The sequence below is a fragment of the Apostichopus japonicus genome, chromosome 6 (assembly GCF_037975245.1).
Source record: "Apostichopus japonicus isolate 1M-3 chromosome 6, ASM3797524v1, whole genome shotgun sequence".
NCBI lineage: Eukaryota > Metazoa > Echinodermata > Holothuroidea > Aspidochirotida > Stichopodidae > Apostichopus > Apostichopus japonicus.
In genome coordinates, this window is record NC_092566.1 from 35409 (window position 1) to 56195 (window position 20787).

General features: G+C 36.5%; 2 protein-coding genes across 8 annotated transcripts in view; one reads left to right on the plus strand and one right to left on the minus strand.

Annotated features, from left to right (window-relative positions):
* Positions 1 to 313: 313 nt before the first annotated feature.
* On the minus strand, positions 314 to 18870 carry LOC139968553 (arylsulfatase J-like). 5 transcript variants are annotated; one of them, XM_071972630.1, is made up of 7 exons: positions 18792 to 18870; positions 12578 to 12703; positions 8994 to 9178; positions 5072 to 5279; positions 3687 to 3936; positions 2797 to 2930; positions 314 to 2418 (listed from the first exon to the last, which is right to left on the minus strand). In XM_071972630.1, exons 1-7 carry the CDS (start codon positions 18853 to 18855, stop codon positions 2147 to 2149), a joined length of 1239 nt encoding a protein of 412 aa, XP_071828731.1. In that variant the 5' UTR covers positions 18856 to 18870; the 3' UTR covers positions 314 to 2146. The 5 variants fall into 5 exon arrangements, with proteins under 5 accessions (XP_071828731.1, XP_071828730.1, XP_071828727.1 ...); XM_071972629.1 differs by having other exon boundaries at positions 12578 to 12764; positions 18792 to 18809; XM_071972626.1 differs by lacking the exon at positions 18792 to 18870 and adding an exon at positions 14330 to 14468.
* Positions 13580 to 20787, plus strand: part of LOC139968554 (peroxisomal biogenesis factor 3-like) — a 35427-nt gene continuing 28219 nt past the window's right edge. Inside the window, exon 1 of one of the 3 annotated variants that reach the window (XM_071972632.1) lies at positions 13580 to 13700. Coding sequence is in view for 1 of the 3 variants with exons in the window: in XM_071972631.1 (XP_071828732.1) it covers positions 14440 to 14512 (73 nt within the window). In the remaining 2 variants the exon portion in view is untranslated. Of the gene's footprint in view, positions 13701 to 14270; positions 14513 to 20787 lie in introns of those variants that run through there. The other 2 variants (XM_071972633.1, XM_071972631.1) reach the window with 2 other exon arrangements.

Sequence of the window (20787 nt, forward strand, 5' to 3'; positions counted from 1 at the left end):
TTATAACTAAAATATTATTGAAAATTATGCCAAACTTTATATGTGTTTTTACTAAAATAAGATTTTTAGAATGTTAAATATGTGGTTCAACCTATATATTTTAACTTTTGAAGTTAATACCAGCAATTACGAAAACTGAATGGATTCTGCAATTGTTCCCACATTATGTAGGGAGCAGTGGTATGTCGGAACTGAACTGTGTACACTTGGTGATAACAACATTGATGGCACAAATCACACTTCTAATGTACAAACACAAGTTTAAAAACACTTTCTGAATGTAAGAGAAAATATGGTAATCAACAAAAATGACTCAATTGGTTGAAAACGGTATATTTCTATTTTTTTACTTCGCTGCACAGCATATTGAGCAATTTCTTATGTCTCATCGGGCAAGTAATCACTACAGACGCTGAAACAATATCCTCCATAGAGTATTCACATTCAAGAGAGAGAGAAATGTCGCCTGATAAAGTACAATTTAAACTCCCCTATATATCTACATACTACAACTAAACATCTCTTCTTCCATTGTTTTCTTTACTTACTATATTATCAAGTTGTGTGAACTAACTGGTCACAATAACAACAACCAAGTGGATGTGAATAATCTTATTAAACAAAACACACTTATTTTATTCGTAGGATATGCTTTAAGTAAAAAAATCAAATTAGGAACAGCAGTTAGAAAGATAAATAATTTTAAACATCTTCTTGCTGCTTCTTCTAAGGTTTGCCAGAATTTATGGGGGAAACATCATCTACAATTTGATGAAGAACCAGGGAAACATTTAGACAATAGAGGTGAGAATTAGTTTAATTCCTGGAAATTGCTGTTGTATTGTTGATTTTCATTTTCTTCTGTTATGTATATCTGTTCGCTTGTCCGGTGATCCTTTTAATCAGGTGGAATGACAACCCTCTCGCTTGATAGAATTTAATATTCTTTGAAAGTCAAGTTTATCTAAACCAGAAATTAGATATTGTCAATACATGTTCATTGTAATACTTTGGAGGTTAAAACAGATTTATTAACTCCAATAACTTTAAACAAGAACATACCATAAAAGACAATTACAGAGATTAATAGCAACACTCGCATTTAATTAATCTGGGGAGGAGTCTGAGGCACACTCCTCCTACCAATTTGTGGTGCCCTAGAAATGCCCACAGAAAAAATACACATCTACCTTCTCATTGGTGCCCCACCTGTGCTAACCTCCCGCCCCACTATTACCACCCGATCCCACACCTCCCCCGCAGGACTGGCTATGCCACTGCATGAAAGACAAGTAAATAGGAAACTACTTTTAATTGATCTCTTAGAGTTCATCCACTTCCTGTGTCTGATACATGTTCATGGTGTTAACCAGACTTTGTGCGACGATGAAATTTTCATGCTGCATAAGTGCATCTCGTTTCACCTGCATAGAACGCCGGCACAACTTACATAATGCCTTATCATTTCTTCCCCAGATGCAGCGACCCAGGCAAATGTTTTCGCCCATTCCACTGTGTACTTCTTCCCATTTCTTACTTTTTATTCCACTTCGGCAATTTTTTTGGCACGTTCATTTGAATGTTATTAGCATACACTGTCTTGCAAATCAAAGTTTCAATAAACACACTGTTTTAACAAAGCTGACCAGTCGTGAGTAAAGTACTTAAAGTACTTAAAGTTGTACCGTGAACTTAATATATATTATACATTATATATTATACATTATATTTATTATAAATAAATTCCATGGTCGTAACCACAGACTCTGATTGGTTGAACGTTGACCAAAAGTTTTTAATACGGTATCCTTAAGAAATCATTTGTGATAGAATACTTATGTATGCTTATGTATTTTTGTATGTATGCTTATATTTTTGGAGGTAGACACCCTCAAAGACTAAAAATTGGGCAAAATGCTAATTGGCCAGTGCTTTCAATTTTTACCAGCTGAACCAATTTCAAAAAGGCCAAATTTTGTAGTTTGGGCTCATAAAAGGCGAAACTGCCAATCATGTTGTACATATATTACATACTGCAAAGACTTGTTACTCCACCCAGGGGCAAACATTGAGGTCCAGGAGTAAGAATAACTGGATTTTTCCATCTTTTGGAATTCTCTGCTGGTGACATAAGGAAGAATAGATTCTATGCCCAGGCCCTCCATAAACCGCCTCTTAACTGTGGGTCTGCTTGAATTGTTTCTGGCGGATGAAATGGAGATATGGAATTCTGGTAATAACCCTTTAACTTATCAAGAAGGCTCTCAACGATTTCTGGATGATGATTTGATAAGTCCACTTTCTCACACGGGTCAGCAGTTATGTTGAATAGCCAAATTTTCTTCCCTTCTGGATCGAGAGGTTGGTCTGGTGTTATGTTATAGTCACTGGGTGCAATCCACTTGCCACCTTCAGAACCTGGGTGTTAATATGTATAAAACATTAAATCTAATACTGACATCTTGTTACACAGTAACTGAGTTAAATTTAAACTCTATTTGCTTTCCTTTGTATGTTTTCTTAAATTCGTAGATACACTGTGGACATGGGAGTCACCCAGTTGGTATATCTTGTTCACTATAATCTTAATTTGATCCATTAGTTGAATATTAGAAGGTGAATAAACGATGGAATGTGTCAAAGTCAAGCAAAATGCAGTGTTCCATGAGGAGACATCCCCTTTTAAAATTTGAAAGTTGCAATATTCCTACGGAATTAGAAAATACCGGAATTTTTTTTTAAAAACAAACGGCAGATTTCACCTAAAGTTGGGATATTTTAAGGTAATCATCTCACCAGGATCTCCAGTAATCAGCTTCCAATCTCTGACTCGTATAGCAGCTGAGATTTCTGTGGAGAATTTGGCTGGATTATTAGGCCATGGGTCAATGTTATGCACCAGCTCCAATCTTGGTGATTCTACTTGTGATCTGAAACAGAGAACGACAAGCATCTTTTACCACAGCTTAGGGCATGATGGGATACATTACCTTAATAATTGCTAGATGCACTAGATACTACTCAAATTACCTTACAACCTGAGAAATCTTATTGAGTTGTTCAAGTTTATACTGATGCAAGTTTTCATCATTGGTTGAGAACATGTATGCAAATACTTTTAAATTAGAGGCTATATGATCATGTTGCTACAGTACAAAATCTAGTTAAAGGATGTAGTAACCTGTGCTACAAGAATAAAAATTCACATGTATATTAATATTCATTTCAGAAATTCCTAACCCTGATTGGTCCTAAGGTTCTTGTCATTTGTAACATATAAGATTTAACATTCTTCCTACTGATGTAGAGAGGTAGTGCGATCAATACTGCTGTTGTGCTGCTCATTGCAGCCATTTACATGCCATCGATAGTTAATGAATTCAGTAGTCTTCTACAATCAAGTTTGTGAAACATGCAAGACCTCACATTTTTTCAGCAGTGCACTACATCATGGAAGAATTATTATTTACTTTCATGAGTTTGTATGGTGGAATTAGTTTTAACCTGCCACCATCATTATCTTTGTCAATACTCAAAGTTGGTAACAATGGCTTCTCCTGAGGTTATAATGTATTTTATGTATTGTTCAAACTAAACTACTAACCATTGTAAAGAGAGATGAACTTCCACCCATTTACATACATCTAAAAGATATTTCAGTGTGTCACCTTTGACATTTCACTTACCGTAATACATCCCACATGTCATAGCCATCTAAATCCAGTCCCTCTATGGAGTGACCAGCTACACCCTGGACCAGTGTAGGGAACCAGTCACTGATATCCATAAGTTGTTTACTTGTTGTTCCTCTCACGTTAGTAGGCAAGAGATCACTGAGAACAAACCCCACTGCTCTTACTGCGCCTTCCCACATAGAGTTTTTCCATCCTCTCAGTGGCCAGTTGTTGCCTCCACGTAAAACTGAACCCCCATTATCTACAGAAACAAAAAAAGCTCAGAAAAGATTGGATTTTCTGCCAAATTCTTAACTTCTTCCTTTCTGAACTAAACTGTTTCAATCCACCAATGAGAGGGGCAACCCAATGAAATGTAAGGGAAGTGATGGCAGTCTTCCACATTATTCTTGTTAATAACCATGGCAAGGGATCACTATATCAATCAAGAAATTAAATTAAAGGTGATCATCTTACTTGTTTATCTCATCTATTATCCAAAGATTGCTGTAAAATTATATGGTTTATAACATAACTGTCAAAATGGGTTTATGAATATTTAAGAAGAACAAGGATTCATTGATTAGCGTGGTTAAGTCACTCTGCTGAATGTATGATCCAAAACTAATCCATGTTCTAGTGGTTGAAAAAGAATACCACAAGAGACATCTCCTAGACACTGCACAAGAGAACTCTGATAAAGGAAATATCACACCTCAGATCAGCCAATGCATGGAGAGATCCATTTTTATACTAGGACTGCTCTGATTGGCTACAAGTGGGTAGAGACAGCATTTTCATTCCATATAATTTCCAATGCCTGACCTAAATTAATAGCACATTACACATGTTTGTAAGCAATCAACCTCAAGCCAGTAACAACTAGTTTGATGGTTTGGCAGAGTGCTAGCACTGCAGAACAATAATAGAAAATATCAAACTGTGTGAGACGTCATAGAGTGGCTCCATGTGAGATATAAAGTTAATAACAACACAAAAACACTGTTTAATAAGAATATATCTTACACATATTACTGGACTGTCATATTACAATAAGCACTTTGCTTAATGTTGCAATACTCTAAAACAACTTTTATATGTAACATGTCATGCTTAATTGTAGCAGGTCATGTTTAATTTCAAGTAATGACTCCGAATTGGTTTATGTACATGATTCATACATCATTGAAAATTGCCTAGGTGCTGAAATTATGACTGACATCAAGTACTTGTTTATTCACTTTTATTTGGTGACAACATCCAGCAGGCTAGTTCAGTTCAATGAACCCAATCCTAGAGTTATAAAGACAAATCTATATAGTATTTATCCACAAGACAGGTTGACTATAATAGTAATGATTGATTGGTTTTGGAAAGTGCAGTATGAACTCCCTAACCTGTTGAAAATATAAGTACAGTGTTTCTCCATAAACCAGATCCTTTGAGCTTGTTCACAATATTACCAACCGCTTCATCCATGCATGTTGTCATTCCTGCAAATCTTTGTCGCTTCAACTCTGTGATATTGTGATAAATCAAGCAGTAAGAATCCGGAACTTGCAATGGTGAGTGGACAGCTTGGAATGGCACATACATAAAAAGAGGCTGTAGAATGGTAGAGGGAATACATGTCATTTATTAGTAAAGTATAAAGTATGTGCAAGGAGCATAATTTGAGGCAAACAACAATGTTAACCATAAATGCAAATATGTATTGAGGTATTGATGATATTAATTAGCTGCATCTCTTAGAAATCAACTGTCTAAAAGTTTTTCATTTTAAGATCATGGTTGATTGTTCACAGGGCATGATTTTCGGATCAACTCTGGTTTGAAAATGACGTTGACTTCATTTACCACCTATGCATATTCATAAATAAAGAGAAGATTAAAGGGATAGTGCACACACTGGTTGAGAGAAACAGCCATGAACTCCATGTTTCCACTCTAACATGCTCCAGATGACATTGATTATTGTGCCCCATCATAATGAATTGTAAGAAAGCTTCTTTGAATCATTCCTCCTTTTGGCTGCTAATAACTTCATTCAACATTTGACCACCTCTTTCTAACCCTAACCCTCCTTTTTCTTTTACACCAATATCAAATGTTTGATTTTTACCATCTTTGGGTAAAATTAGCTCTACAAACAAGATTCATTTCACCTTTTTACCTCTGGTGACCTAAAATGACCTTTCACTTCCACAAACATACGATACACCCACATGCAATGTATGATATCTCCCAGATATTCCCTTCTTGTGATATTGTGTTAACAATATTTCACGTTTTGATCTCTGGTGACCTCAATAACCTTTGACCTCAAATATTATAGGCTTCTTCTACTCAATATGGGGCATAATTATACTAAGTATGAAATTTGGCCAATCTTTTCTTCTAGAGATAGGCTTACAAGCAAGGTGTCAAGAACACACACACATACACACCACCCACACCATCATAACTGCACAGGTTACCATTATCATCGAAACCAAACATGTTTTTAACAGTGTTGAAACAAAGCACACAGTCACATTGTTTCGTTAATATACAAGTTCTGTGAAAATTTAGCATGATTTCCATTGTTTATTACTCATATAAAAGTAGTCACCCACACGGAGACATATATAATTGTCTATTTTAATAATCCTCAATGTCTGCTAGTTATATGGAAAATCAGAACCTCCAGTCAAGCACTTTTGTAAACTTGTAACAATTAATAGCAAGCTACAAGTTGGGACCAACACTGATGACTTTAGGGATCAAGAGGTGCAAGGCAAGTTTTAACAGCAAGTTACAAATTGTCTTGAATTTTTATTGAAATGCCAGTGTACCACAGCAATATTTTAGTTTTCACCAAGCTTTAAGGTAATTTTCAAAACCATGTATTGTTATGATGCCACTTGTAATGTGTAGGCCTATGTAATTTGTGACATTTTCTGATAAACTGTATTTTAATGTCATGCTTCAAACCATTTGTACTGACAGACCTATGAGCAGTACCAATACTGTCTCTATCAGGGAGACATAAACTATTCTTTGTTCCTCCAAGACAGTCTACTTCCCATTATTTATGCTCAATATTTGAAAACTATACACCTATTACTACTTACTACAACAAATCTTCAAGATCTGAAAATTAGTTTTAAAACAATTAATTCTGACAATTATCCAAATGCTATAGACAACCTTTTAAAACGATTAACAAGTGAATTTTAAACACTGTATTCACTATCTTCAGTATGTCCACTTGACATTTTAGGGCACAGAAGTGACATGATTGATAGCACAGTGAATTGAAGCTGCCATGAGGTCATTTTGTCTTGAAGTTCCAAAATGATGCAACTGTGTGGAGTTCTACTGTTTATAATATTTTAAGAAAAACTAATTTGCCTTTTCATTGTGGCACAACATGCACAGTATATAAGCTTAACCAAGGTGTACTTTTAGAGATATAGTGATTTGGCAGTTCTTGGGCATTGACCCAAAGTGACCCCCTTATAAAACAATAGGGTTCTTTAACTCCCTAAAACAGACCTTTGTACCAATGTCATGTTCAATCGCACTTATTTAGAATTATCCTGTTTTACAATGTTTTTAGACTTTACCTCTGTTGACCCCAAGTGATCTTTGACGCCCTTAAATTGTCTTGAACTCCCTAACAGTCCCACATAATATATATCAAGTTTCATTGAGCTTTACTTTTAGAGTTATTGCATTTACAAGGTTTAGAAACTTTAATGTCTACTGACCCTAAATGACCTTTGACTTCCCTCAAAACCTCTATTCTGTTCCTACTCTCTAAGCACTGTTCCTACTCTCTAAGGACACCTGAATACCACATGCAATAAGAAGCTTGACCAGGCTTTAAAGTTTATTTTTGGTTTACAGATTTTGTCCTCCACAGACCCCAAAAATGACCTTTGACTTCATCCCAAAACAATAGGGTTCTTCTAAGGGTGTCACACATATACACACAGGTGTGTTTTACATTCAGGCTGAGAATCCAATAGTTTATTTTTTGCATCGTTCAAATCAACATAGCTTAACCTGAACAATACCATTTAACAATAGAATTCTTCTGAGGACATGGCAATTCTTTTCAAATGTCAGAGGACTTAATGCCCTTAAAAATCATCCATTACAGTTGGCAATAAATACTTTTTCCCTTCAATTAAGTTGCCATAGGTTGCCTCATAATTATCTCTAACAGGCCTCCAAAACTCCAAAACAGCGATATTTACTCCAGAAAGCAACTGTTCAGCAGTGGAGGTAAGACTTTATGGATTATTTCATGAATAGCTTTCGTCTGCTATCATTTCCATATGTGTTTTGTCTCACGTTGGGTGAAATCCAATGATGCCTTTTCAGTTTTGGTTCCGATGCTGAAGGCATGAACCTATGCTTTCAAGTTGGCCTTCCTGTGTGTGTGTGTGTGTGTGTGTGTATGTGTGTATGTCTGTGTGTATGTGTGGTTGTATTTGTGTCAGGCTTTGCTTATAAACACAATATCTCAAGTAGGGAAAGTTGAATGAATCTCATGTATACCCTATATTCAGTTAATGAACCATACAATTTTAGGTCAATGGTTAGTAAGGTCAAAGTCTTCAAATTTAGAAAACATGTTATCTCAGGTAAGGAAACTTGGATGTATTTCATATATGGGTGCCCTGTTTTGAGTACATGAACCCTATTGCTTTGGTGGTGGTCAGAGGTAGAATTCTGCAAACTTTGTAAAGAAGGGAAACTTGAATGGTATATCAGAGATCATTTGAGGTAAACAGCAGTCTGCAAACCTTGTAAATGAGATATCATAAGTAGGGAATTTATGATCAATAGTATAATCTCTCATGGAAATCTTCTTGGTTTTAGTGGAGTTCGTTGTCATTTCTCATCAAGGAAAACACCTTGTTATGTATGATATGTCCATAAGGGAACCTTTTGATGTTAGATTCTTAAAAGAGACATTTCTAATAACACCAGGAAATCCTCAAAAGGGTGGTTCCTGTCTGGGAATAGTTATGTAGATAATAGATCTACTTTACACTTGTTACAAGCTGTCTAGGAGAATTAACACCCCACCACAGCTCTTTTGTTCTGATGGAATGTATTTTACAGCATTTTAAAGGAAATGGCACAGCAATAAACAACATGACTAATACAGGAATCAATTAAACTATTCCCCCTTTCACGTTGGATAGTTTACTGAAAACCAATAAAAAGTTACTCTCTGCCTTTGGTGCTGCAGAAGTGCAAATAGAGCATCAAAGTATATAGACCAGCTGTGTAACCAGACACGACAATGAACTTTACACAGACCTTACTCCTGTCATGATCATCTATGAGTTGGTTGATTCTGTCCTGATAGAGAAATGTAGAATAATGCCCATCTGCAGAAAAGTCAGGGTCATGATTTTTCCAAAAATCATATCCATTTAAAATGTGACCATCAATGTATGCAGTGTTGTTGTGAGTATAATGGTCCCCTTTACCAGTGAGAATACCTGCAAAACAAGATAAACTTTCCAATTTTAAACCAAACCATAACAGTAGGAGGGGTGGGGAATGGCTAGAACAAAAGTTTGCAAGTCTAAACCGAAAAATCAAGTGCATTAGAAGTTGACCATATTCTCCATAACCTTTTTCTCTCCCCCCCCAACCTATCAGCTTTCCCCTCCCCACCCCCAACAAAAAAGTTACACCTTCCCACAGGTCAGTTGCCAACATATTGATGCAACTTGACTGAAAATAAATATGTTTCACCTTCTGACAGTTATAACATGCATAATTATTCTCTCTTAAACTTTATTCTCTCTGCAGTATGGTAGAGATTATTAAAGTACTCTTCAAATGTTGTGCAGAGTCAAAATCACATTTGATATTTTAAACCTTTCTGTCTTCAGTCCCCAACAAACTACTCAAATTTTTAGATACTCTTAAAGGACTTCACCTAGAGGCTAACTGTCAATGAAGACTGAAGAGGATTGCAAGATTTCATCATTTCTTTAGATATTGTCACTTGCAGGGTATTGCACAGTTTGATTAGCTCTGACTTTTGAGCTCCCCCATATCATAGGTGTACTTAACATGCGCTTAAGAGACATGGTGGAGTTAAGTTACAAGAGCCTTGAGTTGTGTTGAAGATAAGAAACAGAAAATACATGTGTTTGCTTAGTTGCAGAATCGTAATACGTGCCTCTATATTTATTTCATTTAACACCACTACAACCAAATAACCAATCTCTGACTTTTGAGCTCCCCCATATCATAGGTGTACTTAACATGCGCTTAAGAGACATGGTGGAGTTAAGTTACAAGAGCCTTGAGTTGTGTTGAAGATAAGAAACAGAAAATACATGTGTTTGCTTAGTTGCAGAATCGTAATACGTGCCTCTATATTTATTTCATTTAACACCACTACAACCAAATAACCAATACTTCCACTGCCATAATATAAATTTGAGCCAGGTCCAGCCTAAAAAATATAGTAGGTATCATATTGATCTCAGTCTTCCTTTAGTGAAAGGACACCACACACCATCATCATCATCATCATCATCATCATCATCATCATCATCATCATCATCATCATCATCATCATCATCATCATCATCATCATCATCATCATCATCATCATCATCATCATCATCATCATCATCATCATCATCATCATCATCATCATCATCATCATCATCATCATCATCATCATCATCATCATCATCATCATCATCATCATCATCATCATCATCATCATCATCATCATCATCATCATCATCATCATCATCATCATCATCATCATCATCATCATCATCATCATCATCATCATCATCATCATCATCATCATCATCATCATCATCATCATCATCATCATCATCATCATCATCATCATCATCATCATCATCATCATCATCATCATCATCATCATCATCATCATCATCATCATCATCATCATCATCATCATCATCATCATCATCATCATCATCATCATCATCATCATCATCATCATCATCATCATCATCATCATCATCATCATCATCATCATCATCATCATCATCATCATCATCATCATCATCATCATCATCATCATCATCATCATCATCATCATCATCATCATCATCATCATCATCATCATCATCATCATCATCATCATCATCATCATCATCATCATCATCATCATCATCATCATCATCATCATCATCATCATCATCATCATCATCATCATCATCATCATCATCATCATCATCATCATCATCATCATCATCATCATCATCATCATCATCATCATCATCATCATCATCATCATCATCATCATCATCATCATCATCATCATCATCATCATCATCATCATCATCATCATCATCATCATCATCATCATCATCATCATCATCATCATCATCATCATCATCATCATCATCATCATCATCATCATCATCATCATCATCATCATCATCATCATCATCATCATCATCATCATCATCATCATCATCATCATCATCATCATCATCATCATCATCATCATCATCATCATCATCATCATCATCATCATCATCATCATCATCATCATCATCATCATCATCATCATCATCATCATCATCATCATCATCATCATCATCATCATCATCATCATCATCATCATCATCATCATCATCATCATCATCATCATCATCATCATCATCATCATCATCATCATCATCATCATCATCATCATCATCATCATCATCATCATCATCATCATCATCATCATCATCATCATCATCATCATCATCATCATCATCATCATCATCATCATCATCATCATCATCATCATCATCATCATCATCATCATCATCATCATCATCATCATCATCATCATCATCATCATCATCATCATCATCATCATCATCATCATCATCATCATCATCATCATCATCATCATCATCATCATCATCATCATCATCATCATCATCATCATCAACTTCGATGCTGTTGGCCAAAGGCCATTTCATCGCTCCACAGAAAAAAAGAAAAAAAAAAATCCATAAATTAAACTCCAGAAGTTACTGTTGAAAATCAAACACCCCAGGTTTGTCCTTCCAGAATGAATCAAGCCTCGATTTAAAACAGTTCAAAGAGGGAGAATTAATAACAGGTTCTGGCAAAGAATTCCAATAACTAATAGATCTCTGCGTAAAATTCTTTTGACGAAGCGAAGTGTTCACTCTAGGTTTAACTAACTTGTAGGAGTGACCCCTCGTAACTGATTCATGTGATCTTATAAACAGGTCATGGGTAGAAATTATCAATCCATTCAGATATTTATATACAAACACCATATCACCTCTCAAACGTCTATGTGACAAGGAAAAAAAGGTTCAGTTCTCGGAGTCTCTGTTCATAGGGTAGACTACATAATCCTGGCACTAATTTAGTTGCTCTGCGTTGCACAGATTCTATAGCCTCTGTTTCCCGACGATAAATAGGTGACCAAGCTGGCTGACCATACTCCAAAACTGGTCTCACTAAGGCCTTATAAAGAAGCAACACGGTGTCTCTATCTAAATACCTAAAAGTCCGTATGATTATTCCTAGAATGCTGTTGGCTTTGGAAACAATTGACGCAACATGCTCCCTAAAATTAAGGCCATTGTCAACAACCACACATAGGCTTTTCGTCAGTTTCTATATCTACAAGATCTAATAACATCAGTTTAAATACACCTACAGGGAATTAATTTACTGTGGTTTGTTTCATTGGTGGTGGAACAGGTGAGGGGAACCATGTAGGAAGAGAATTAGCAGAGGCACATTGCAGCACACTATTTCCCCACCTTTAATGAATTCCTGATTCATTCACAAGGTTGGCACAGAGAACTAAGTTAAGATAATATGTCAAAATAAACTTACCTGGATTTAAATTTTCTTACCATAAAATGAGTCAAATCCCCGATTCAAAGGATGACATTCTTCTTTATAGTAACCAAGATGCCACTTGCCAACTATATGAGTTGCATACCCTGCTTCTCTAAGCTTTTCTGGCAGGGTTGGTATATCTGTGCGCAAACAGTTAGGAGATGCTGTGAGAATGTAACTATGCTGGAGGCCTGTATATATCTGTTTGGTATAATTCAAAATAAATCATTAACAGGACTTCCTAATTGTATATGAGGTGAGCATGGAATGAAGGTTACTGGCATGGCTTTATATAGCTAGGATTAAAGGATGGATGGAGATGGAATAGGTTTTTTTTAGGAATGTCTGAATGGGTTAGGAACAATTTGATGGAGTATAGAAATTACATTTCATGCCTAGCATATTTAGCTGTATTAACATAATGATACTAAAAGCTCTTTGATACTCTAATAGGATATTAATGATGAACAATATCAGAATCATAACAAAATCTCTATCAAAACAACTGCAGTTTCACTTGTTGAGGCTTTACGATGCAGTTCTTTATGGATTTGAACAAAGCTGTGTTTCAATGTACAGCAAGAGAAAATGAATTTTAAAAGCCTTAGGCTACATGCCAAAATAGAAGTACTGTATCAAGTACTGTACTGTAGGCTTATAATGACTTGTTTCATATTTTCTCTCAGTCGGCCGATATTCTTTATATAAAATTTCTGATAATCATAATTACCTTAACTTATTCAAATCAGTCATGCAAAAAGTTATTGAATAAATAGAGCAACATTTGGTAGGCTAGTGTGGTAATAAATACCTGATATTTGCCACTAAGAAGCTGGCCTCTACTTGGTGAGCATACTTTCTGAACATAGTAATTCTCTAATTTAATCCCTTCCTGTGCTAGCTTATCCAGGTTTGGTGTCTTTATCTCAGAAGAATGATAACCAACATCATTGTAACCGAGGTCATCCGCAAGCAAAAAAATTATGTTTGGTTTTAAAGAACGTCTTAATTTTTGTGTACCCTTAGCCTTGAATTTCATTGTATCATTGGCCTTGTGTGGGTTAGGCAGATGTGTCCATGTGAAATAAAGAACTAAGAGAAAAACTCCGATAATTGCACCAAGTTGAGTTGGTCTCTGTAAGTTAAAACCTGTCATCTTTTTGAAATTGACTTCACTTTCGAAACAGTAAAATTTAATTGACTCTCACACTACACAATTTAAAATTTATAGGCTAACCTATAGTTACTAGGCCTAGATTGGTTTAGCCTAGGTTATACTTTAAGTTTAAGTGCATATCCAAAGATATGGCGGATTAACTTTGGCATAACTCGGTGGTAGCGCAAATTTCAATATCATATGGCCTTAACAATATCGTTCAAGATAACCTCAACAAAAAAGGTAGTCATGGTACTGACCAGCACATGTTTAGTCAATGAATGAATTGATTTGCATGGTATGAAGACGTTATAACCCTAACAAATTTGTTTGCACGACAACATTTGAAACAGGCTTAGCACATAGGCCTAGCCTACAGTGCTTTCAAATGGCAGTTGTAAATTAGTAAACCATCGATTTATTCCGGTACAGCTGCAGCAAGCGCCGATTGGATTACTGCAGTATAAGTGAGAAAGTGGTCGATACGCCTAAGCTTCGAAAATGTGTAGTCTTTGCCTGAGTATTTTATCCGAGTTTGGTCATTTCTAGCCTAACAATTTAGTAACAACGTCGGACTCTCGGACTCGGAGCCGAGTACTACTGTATATACCAACGGTTACACAACATCGGCATATCGTCTTCAATGAAGTGTTGAAGCTGTGATGTTTTTGCACGTTCTTTGCAACGTTAGTACCCACTGCCATTTTACAATAACTCAGCATGTTGGCTTACATTTGGAACGTTCTCAAACGCAACAAGAGAAAACTGTTCATTTTAGGAGCAATTTCAGGAGGTAGGCCTAACTTGTTGATTTTTTTCAACCTCCACGAAGATGTGATTAAGTTAGTAAATGCATTACTAGGCTAACACTCACAATGCACAAGTAGGCCTAACCTAGGCCTATGTAATGTAGAATGTGTACTGTCAGTATATTGTACCCACAGAAATTAATACGTATAGAAGCCATATCGCACCTGATGACAACGATACGTTTTGCATTTATTTGAAGGTCACTACAGAATTGGATACAGACTATACTAGACCTTGTAACTACTGTAGCTTTAATACAACCATTTACAGTTGCACGTAGGGGCCTAGTAGTATAGTAAAGGCAGGCTTGGGGCGATTACATCTGAATGTAATCGATTACGATTACGATTACTTGAGAATGTATGATTACGATTATGATTACAGCCTAAAGTTGAAGTAATCGATTACGATTACATTGTAATGTAATCGTGATTACAATCATGATTACATTGTGGTTACTTGCACAATCCTCTGCATATCTGTTTAATATAACTCTCTGCCGGGAAATAGGGCAATGAAATAGGGCAAAGGAAGGGCATTTACAGTATATACGGACAAAATTGTGGAAGTATATCTACAATTCCTACCAGGCATTACACATTTATGCCTTAACATGTTTAAGATGTGTAACTCATAAGTCCAGTAAAAAATACAATTTAAATAAGGGGTTAATCAACGGTCTAGCGTGCGTTACTCACAGGATTAATGCACGATCGGGGGATAATGCAAGCGATGCACGGGGGCGGAGCGTAGCAGAGCCAGAGTGCATCCAGTGATAGCATTAACACCCGGAGTGCATTAATCATGTGAGTAACGCACGCTAGACTGTTGATTAACCCTGTTCATTCATACACTACCATTTGTGTGGGGGAAAAATCATAAAACAAAACATTTTTGGTTACATATAACCGAAGATTTATTAAAGTGATGCCCCGTAATTTTACCGTGCGTTACTCACAGGATTAACCACGGTCAGCTGACCTGAATGGACCAATAGGATTTAGGAATCTTTACTAAGTATGAATGAACAGACAATTAAATTGATAAAAAATCCTTGAATATGGCGATCAAATCCCCAGTACTTCTTAGTATAAGTTTATTGTGCTAGAGAATTCTAGAAGCAGGAACATTTCTTTGGTCACACTAAAAGCCAATAGTAAGAATTAGTTTTAATCTTTTCTACTAATTTTGCCCTTCTCATTCAAATTTCACTGTAATCATAAATGTAATACGATTACGATTACTTTGCCCTTGTAATCGATTACGATTACGATTACTTTGTAATTTTCACAAAAGTAATCGATTACGATTACGATTACTTCAAAAAATGTAATCGATTGTAATCGATTACTGATTACGATTACCCCAAGCCTGAGTAAAGGCTTCATAATTGACGCACCCCCGTAATTGACGCACCTTCCATTATTACTAGCAACGATACAGCAGGCCACCTAAACTTTTTGCATTCAAGCAGAATTACATATTTCATGAGTTTGAATCCATTTCAGCTATTTGCCGACTAAATTGTGGAACTTTCGAAGCTTTTAACACCCTCCCCCCAGTTTTGCACAATTTTTGGACATTTGGAAATCTTACACCCTAAAAGTAACCAACATTACCTCAATATGATAACGCTACTCTCTGGGACCTGACCTGTCTGAGCTAAGAGGCTCAGAGCATAGCAAACAGCATCTAAAGTCAATGGATGTTTACTAAAGCCTACACTACAGTTAGCTTAAATCAACGCATGTGTCAATTTAGGGGTATAAAAGAACTTGATACGGCAGACATTTTGTGGTCAAATTCTGCTCAATTGTACGGTGCATAAGCACAGAACCTTAAATATTTTGAGATCATAACATTTTGGAGGAACTAAACAATATGAAAAACACATACAGTTGAATGATTTGGATTTTTCCTTGATAGACATCGTTGATCAAATCCTTAGGTGCGTCAATTATGAGCCCTCCATGCTACTACTAGTAGTAGCAGTTCCAGTGCCATTCCGCCATAGGTATATACCGCCATACCTGTCCGCCATAGGTTTTGATCCTTTCTGCCATTTCGGAATGGCTCTAAACCTATGGTGGTATTCTTGGGACATTCTTTACAACATCCTACCAACAAACCTTGGTTCTAAATAGGTTTAGTAACATTTAAAAACTTATGTTGCAGTGAATAGTCCTTGCTGATTTTTAATTTAGCCCACCCTTCGTAGTGAGGTTATTTGTTGTTTACACATAAGATAACATCTCTCCAAGCATCCAACAACTCCTAGGACAATCTCAGGACATCCCTCTATAACTGTCAACAAAAACATCTAGCTTATAATAAGTTCAAGAGCATTTAAATGCCATTTTCATGTTGCTATGACAAGAAACTGCTTTGTTGTAATTGTCGTACACCATATAAGAGTGACGTCATTTGCTTGTTGTTTACTCAAAAAATAACACCTAGAGCCAATCATCCAACATCGCGAAAATGTTCCCAGGACATCCCTCTACAACTTCCAACCAACAAACCTTGGTACTAAATATGTGCATCGAAACTTGTTTTTTAAGCACATTTTGAAGCCTGCCCCGATGGACTAAAACAGTTCCTCAACAAAGTCACAAGGTAGTTTTCTCCTGGAACACACAGTTCCTCAACTTCACAAATGAGTTTTGGTGTTGATATATGGGGTACATAGGCCATACACTGAGGGCAATAAAGGCACCTTTGACTGACTTTAGTAATGTCCCCAACTGGGCAGTATGGCCAACAGGAAATATACAATGGCAATGGCCACTGTGGCCGCGGTTAAATCGAGGCCTGTAGTTAGGTAGGTAGGTAGGTAGGTAGAGCTCTAGACCTAGAAGGTGAAACATTTCTCCAAAAAGGAAGATCATGTACTCACATGTACAGCAGTATATAATAGATATCAAAATAGGAAAATGTGTATACATACAAATAATATGGAAAGTGTAAAATTGCAACAGCATGAGATTGCCCTAAAAGTGGGGAGATCCCTTGGAGACCCGTAAACCCAGGTGAGTTGGCAGGTCTTCTGAATTAGGTAGTGTTCGGTTGGTCTCAACTTAGACAAGGTGCATGTGTTCAAGGGTACACAGGATGTCTAGCAGTCATACAAATTTGTATTGCTTTTATCTTAATTATCAAGGTCTCAGCAAATCTGGGAGAGATTATCTTAATCATCCTTATGACAAAGAAAACAAAGGCATAGGCCTGATGCTGACTTACGTTCCTTTCCTGAAATTTTTTAAAACCTTGGTAAGAAGTAAAAATGAATAGCCTCTAGACTAATGTTAGATTTCAAAGGATAACATACACAAGTATGTAATTTTTCATAAATTTGGGAGTGAACATACCCATTATCAACATTTGTAAAAAAATTGAAACAACCTCGAAAATTGACATTTTGGGTAGTCACGTGACATGTACCTCTGGAATGTCTGAAAACAGAGATTGACCCAAAGGAGCCTCAGTCACTGTGTGACATCATTAATGGTATAGCGCAAAAAATTAAACGCTGACCAAGGTAGTAGTGTTAATACTGTACACAGATAGCGAACAATTGTACTGTATTTGACTTCCAGTTTCGAATGTTTGAAAAACTATAGCTTAAAAGAGAAAACATGAAGACAAATAACTAGGTTTAAGATAGTCTGAAGGAGAAAATTTAGTTAAATGGGTTATTTTCTTTGCAAAATTGCCACTCAGATGGAGGCATCGTTTATATAGCAGAGCGTCATTAGGTATGTACGGTACAATATACTGAAAACCAGGCAAGCAGCTTGCTCATTCCATGATTCAATGTGATTGCAAGATACTGCAAAATGAACAGAAAATAGACCTAAATGATGCCTCGTGCGTGTGATGTCACGGGAAAATGGTTTACGTTACTATCAACGAATTAAAAAAAACTAAACATAAACGAACAACTACGAGGAGACGTGGGCAAAATTGACCAGGGTAGGACACATGACTAAGCTTCATCTGAACAGAGTAATCACTCATTTTAAAATCCATAAGTACACACACAGAAAAAGTATCCTGGTAGTCAACCAAATTCCGTTGTGAATATCCAAACCACAAATCCACGTTTCTCGTTCAATCCTGGGCTAAATACTACGGTGACTCTGTGTTATTCCATAGAGTTAGGCCTAGTTGAAACATGTCTTGACCAGTAATATTCCATTATGTACACAATCACAAAAGACAGTCACTATCAAAATAAACAAAACGTCCGATCGCCATAATACCATTGTATTTTACTCCATGGACCTTGCAGATGCTGGAACAAACACAATGGACAATATTAAACATGTGTCACGAACTCACGATACTGGAATACAACAAATGGATAAATGCGATGAAATCCTAACATGACTACTTCTCTTTGATGTGAGCCAACAAGGGCAGGAGTTGTAACTCATTTGACTGACTGTGTATATACGTACTATATACAGTCATTTCAAACCGTAAATAACACGGTCAATTGCGTGTAATAATTAGTGTTCGACCGATTGTATGACAATCGGTTTTACCGATTACCGATTAATTCCTGTGACAATCGGCCGATTGCCGATTACCGATTACCGATTATTTCAAAATTTTCGTGGAACTGGTCTGATTTAGTGTAATGCATGATTACCAACTTCTAGGCCAATACAATCAAAGATGGTAAATGAACGACTTAACTTTTCACAGTTAAGATTAATGGAGCAAGTAAAGAACACTGTAATACATACATAGGGCGATGTACGATTATAACGAGGAGTCGCAATATTTAGCAATCCCGCCACAACACAGTACTGTACAGACTACAGACTGGGTGAAAATAGTAGCCATTGGCTACGAAATGAAAAACGAAAAAGGGACAGCTTTTACAACTGCTATTAAAACTATTATCACTGTTGCAACTCCAACGTAAATAAAGAAAAAAGTATATCTCACGTAAATAAAATATTCGTTATTTCGTTAGCTGATATCGAAATATATAATCTGATATGAAAAATAATGTGTAGACCTAAGAGTAAGTTGGCCTGACGTTTCGATCCTAGCAGGATCGAAATGTAACGCCACATTACTTATAACATATTCTTACACAGGCTCTTTAGTGGATAAGCAGTTTGCAAACAGTTTATTATTTTGAAAAATAAAACAACCCCGAACGTTTGCTTCAAGTTTTCAATGATTACCATCTGCGCGGTAAAACTTAAAAACGGTAAACGATCGAACGAACGTTGTTTCAAACGATCATACACAGTAAGTCAATGGCGCTTCTCCATTGACTTAACTACATGTGGGAGAAATCACACACTAAAATCCCATTGACTCTGTCGCGGCGTGTCACTGGAAATCAGACTTGCTTTTAGTCGGTTGCAGTAAGGAGTTTAGTTACTGTTAGCACGTATGGTACACGCTGCATGGGGAAAAAAGTTGCTTCGGGTTTTTCGCAAAAAATATGCGTAAGAATGTTTGCCTAATCACAAAATACTTTAATGCAGTAGAACTACTGAGGACTTTCGCCAAACGTGTTTAGGGATTTTAGGAGTATTTGGAGCCTTAATTTCATCATTTTATGCCGTTTGTAAAATCTTGGGCGCATTTTCAAACTTAACAGTTCTGAAGCTCAACCGTTCTTCAGCCAGACTAGCCTAATGTACGTAGAACTCACAATGAACAAAGCCTAATGTTATTGTTTTCACTTTCCAGTTTTTACCTACGGTGAAACGGCCAAAGTGGTTAATAAGTACATTGATTTGGTGCTTATATTAAGTATAGACAATTGATCTTTCTTATCAATCGTTTTAAATGATGACAGGTGGTTTTGTTAGATGCAACAAGCGAAGTAAAAAAAATACGTCGTCCCCCTAAGTTTATGGCGTGTATACTTTATACTGCATGATGTTAACTGCCAAAACTGGATAGTGTATCGAACAGCATTTGTGCAAACTCGCTCGAGGGACCTACGATACCGTTACACAGTAGATTAGCACACCTTCCCCGGCTATAAATAGCATTGAACCGAATGATCAAAAATTTTCTCCCGTTGTGGTTCTGGTGTATCAAAAGCGCGGAAAAATACAATCCTTTATGTGGAACGTAATAATCGGTTCCAAATAATCGGTAGCGCAATAGATTTTGCCGATGCCGATTATTTACCGATTGTCTGATAATCGGCCCGATGCCGATTGTCTAACCGATTATCGGTTGAACACTAGTAATAATGTTACATGTAAGGACACCCGGGTG

Coding starts and splice junctions, on each gene's coding strand:
- LOC139968553 (XM_071972625.1), bottom strand. CDS start 13,719: ATGACAGGTTTTAACTTACAGAGACCAACTCAACTTGGTGCAATTATC. Junction 5,280..8,993: donor ATGATCATGACAGGAGTAAG/GTCTGTGTAAAG, acceptor ACCATTCTACAG/CCTCTTTTTATGTATGTGCC. Junction 2,931..3,686: donor GACATGTGGGATGTATTACG/GTAAGTGAAATG, acceptor TCTCTGTTTCAG/ATCACAAGTAGAATCACCAA.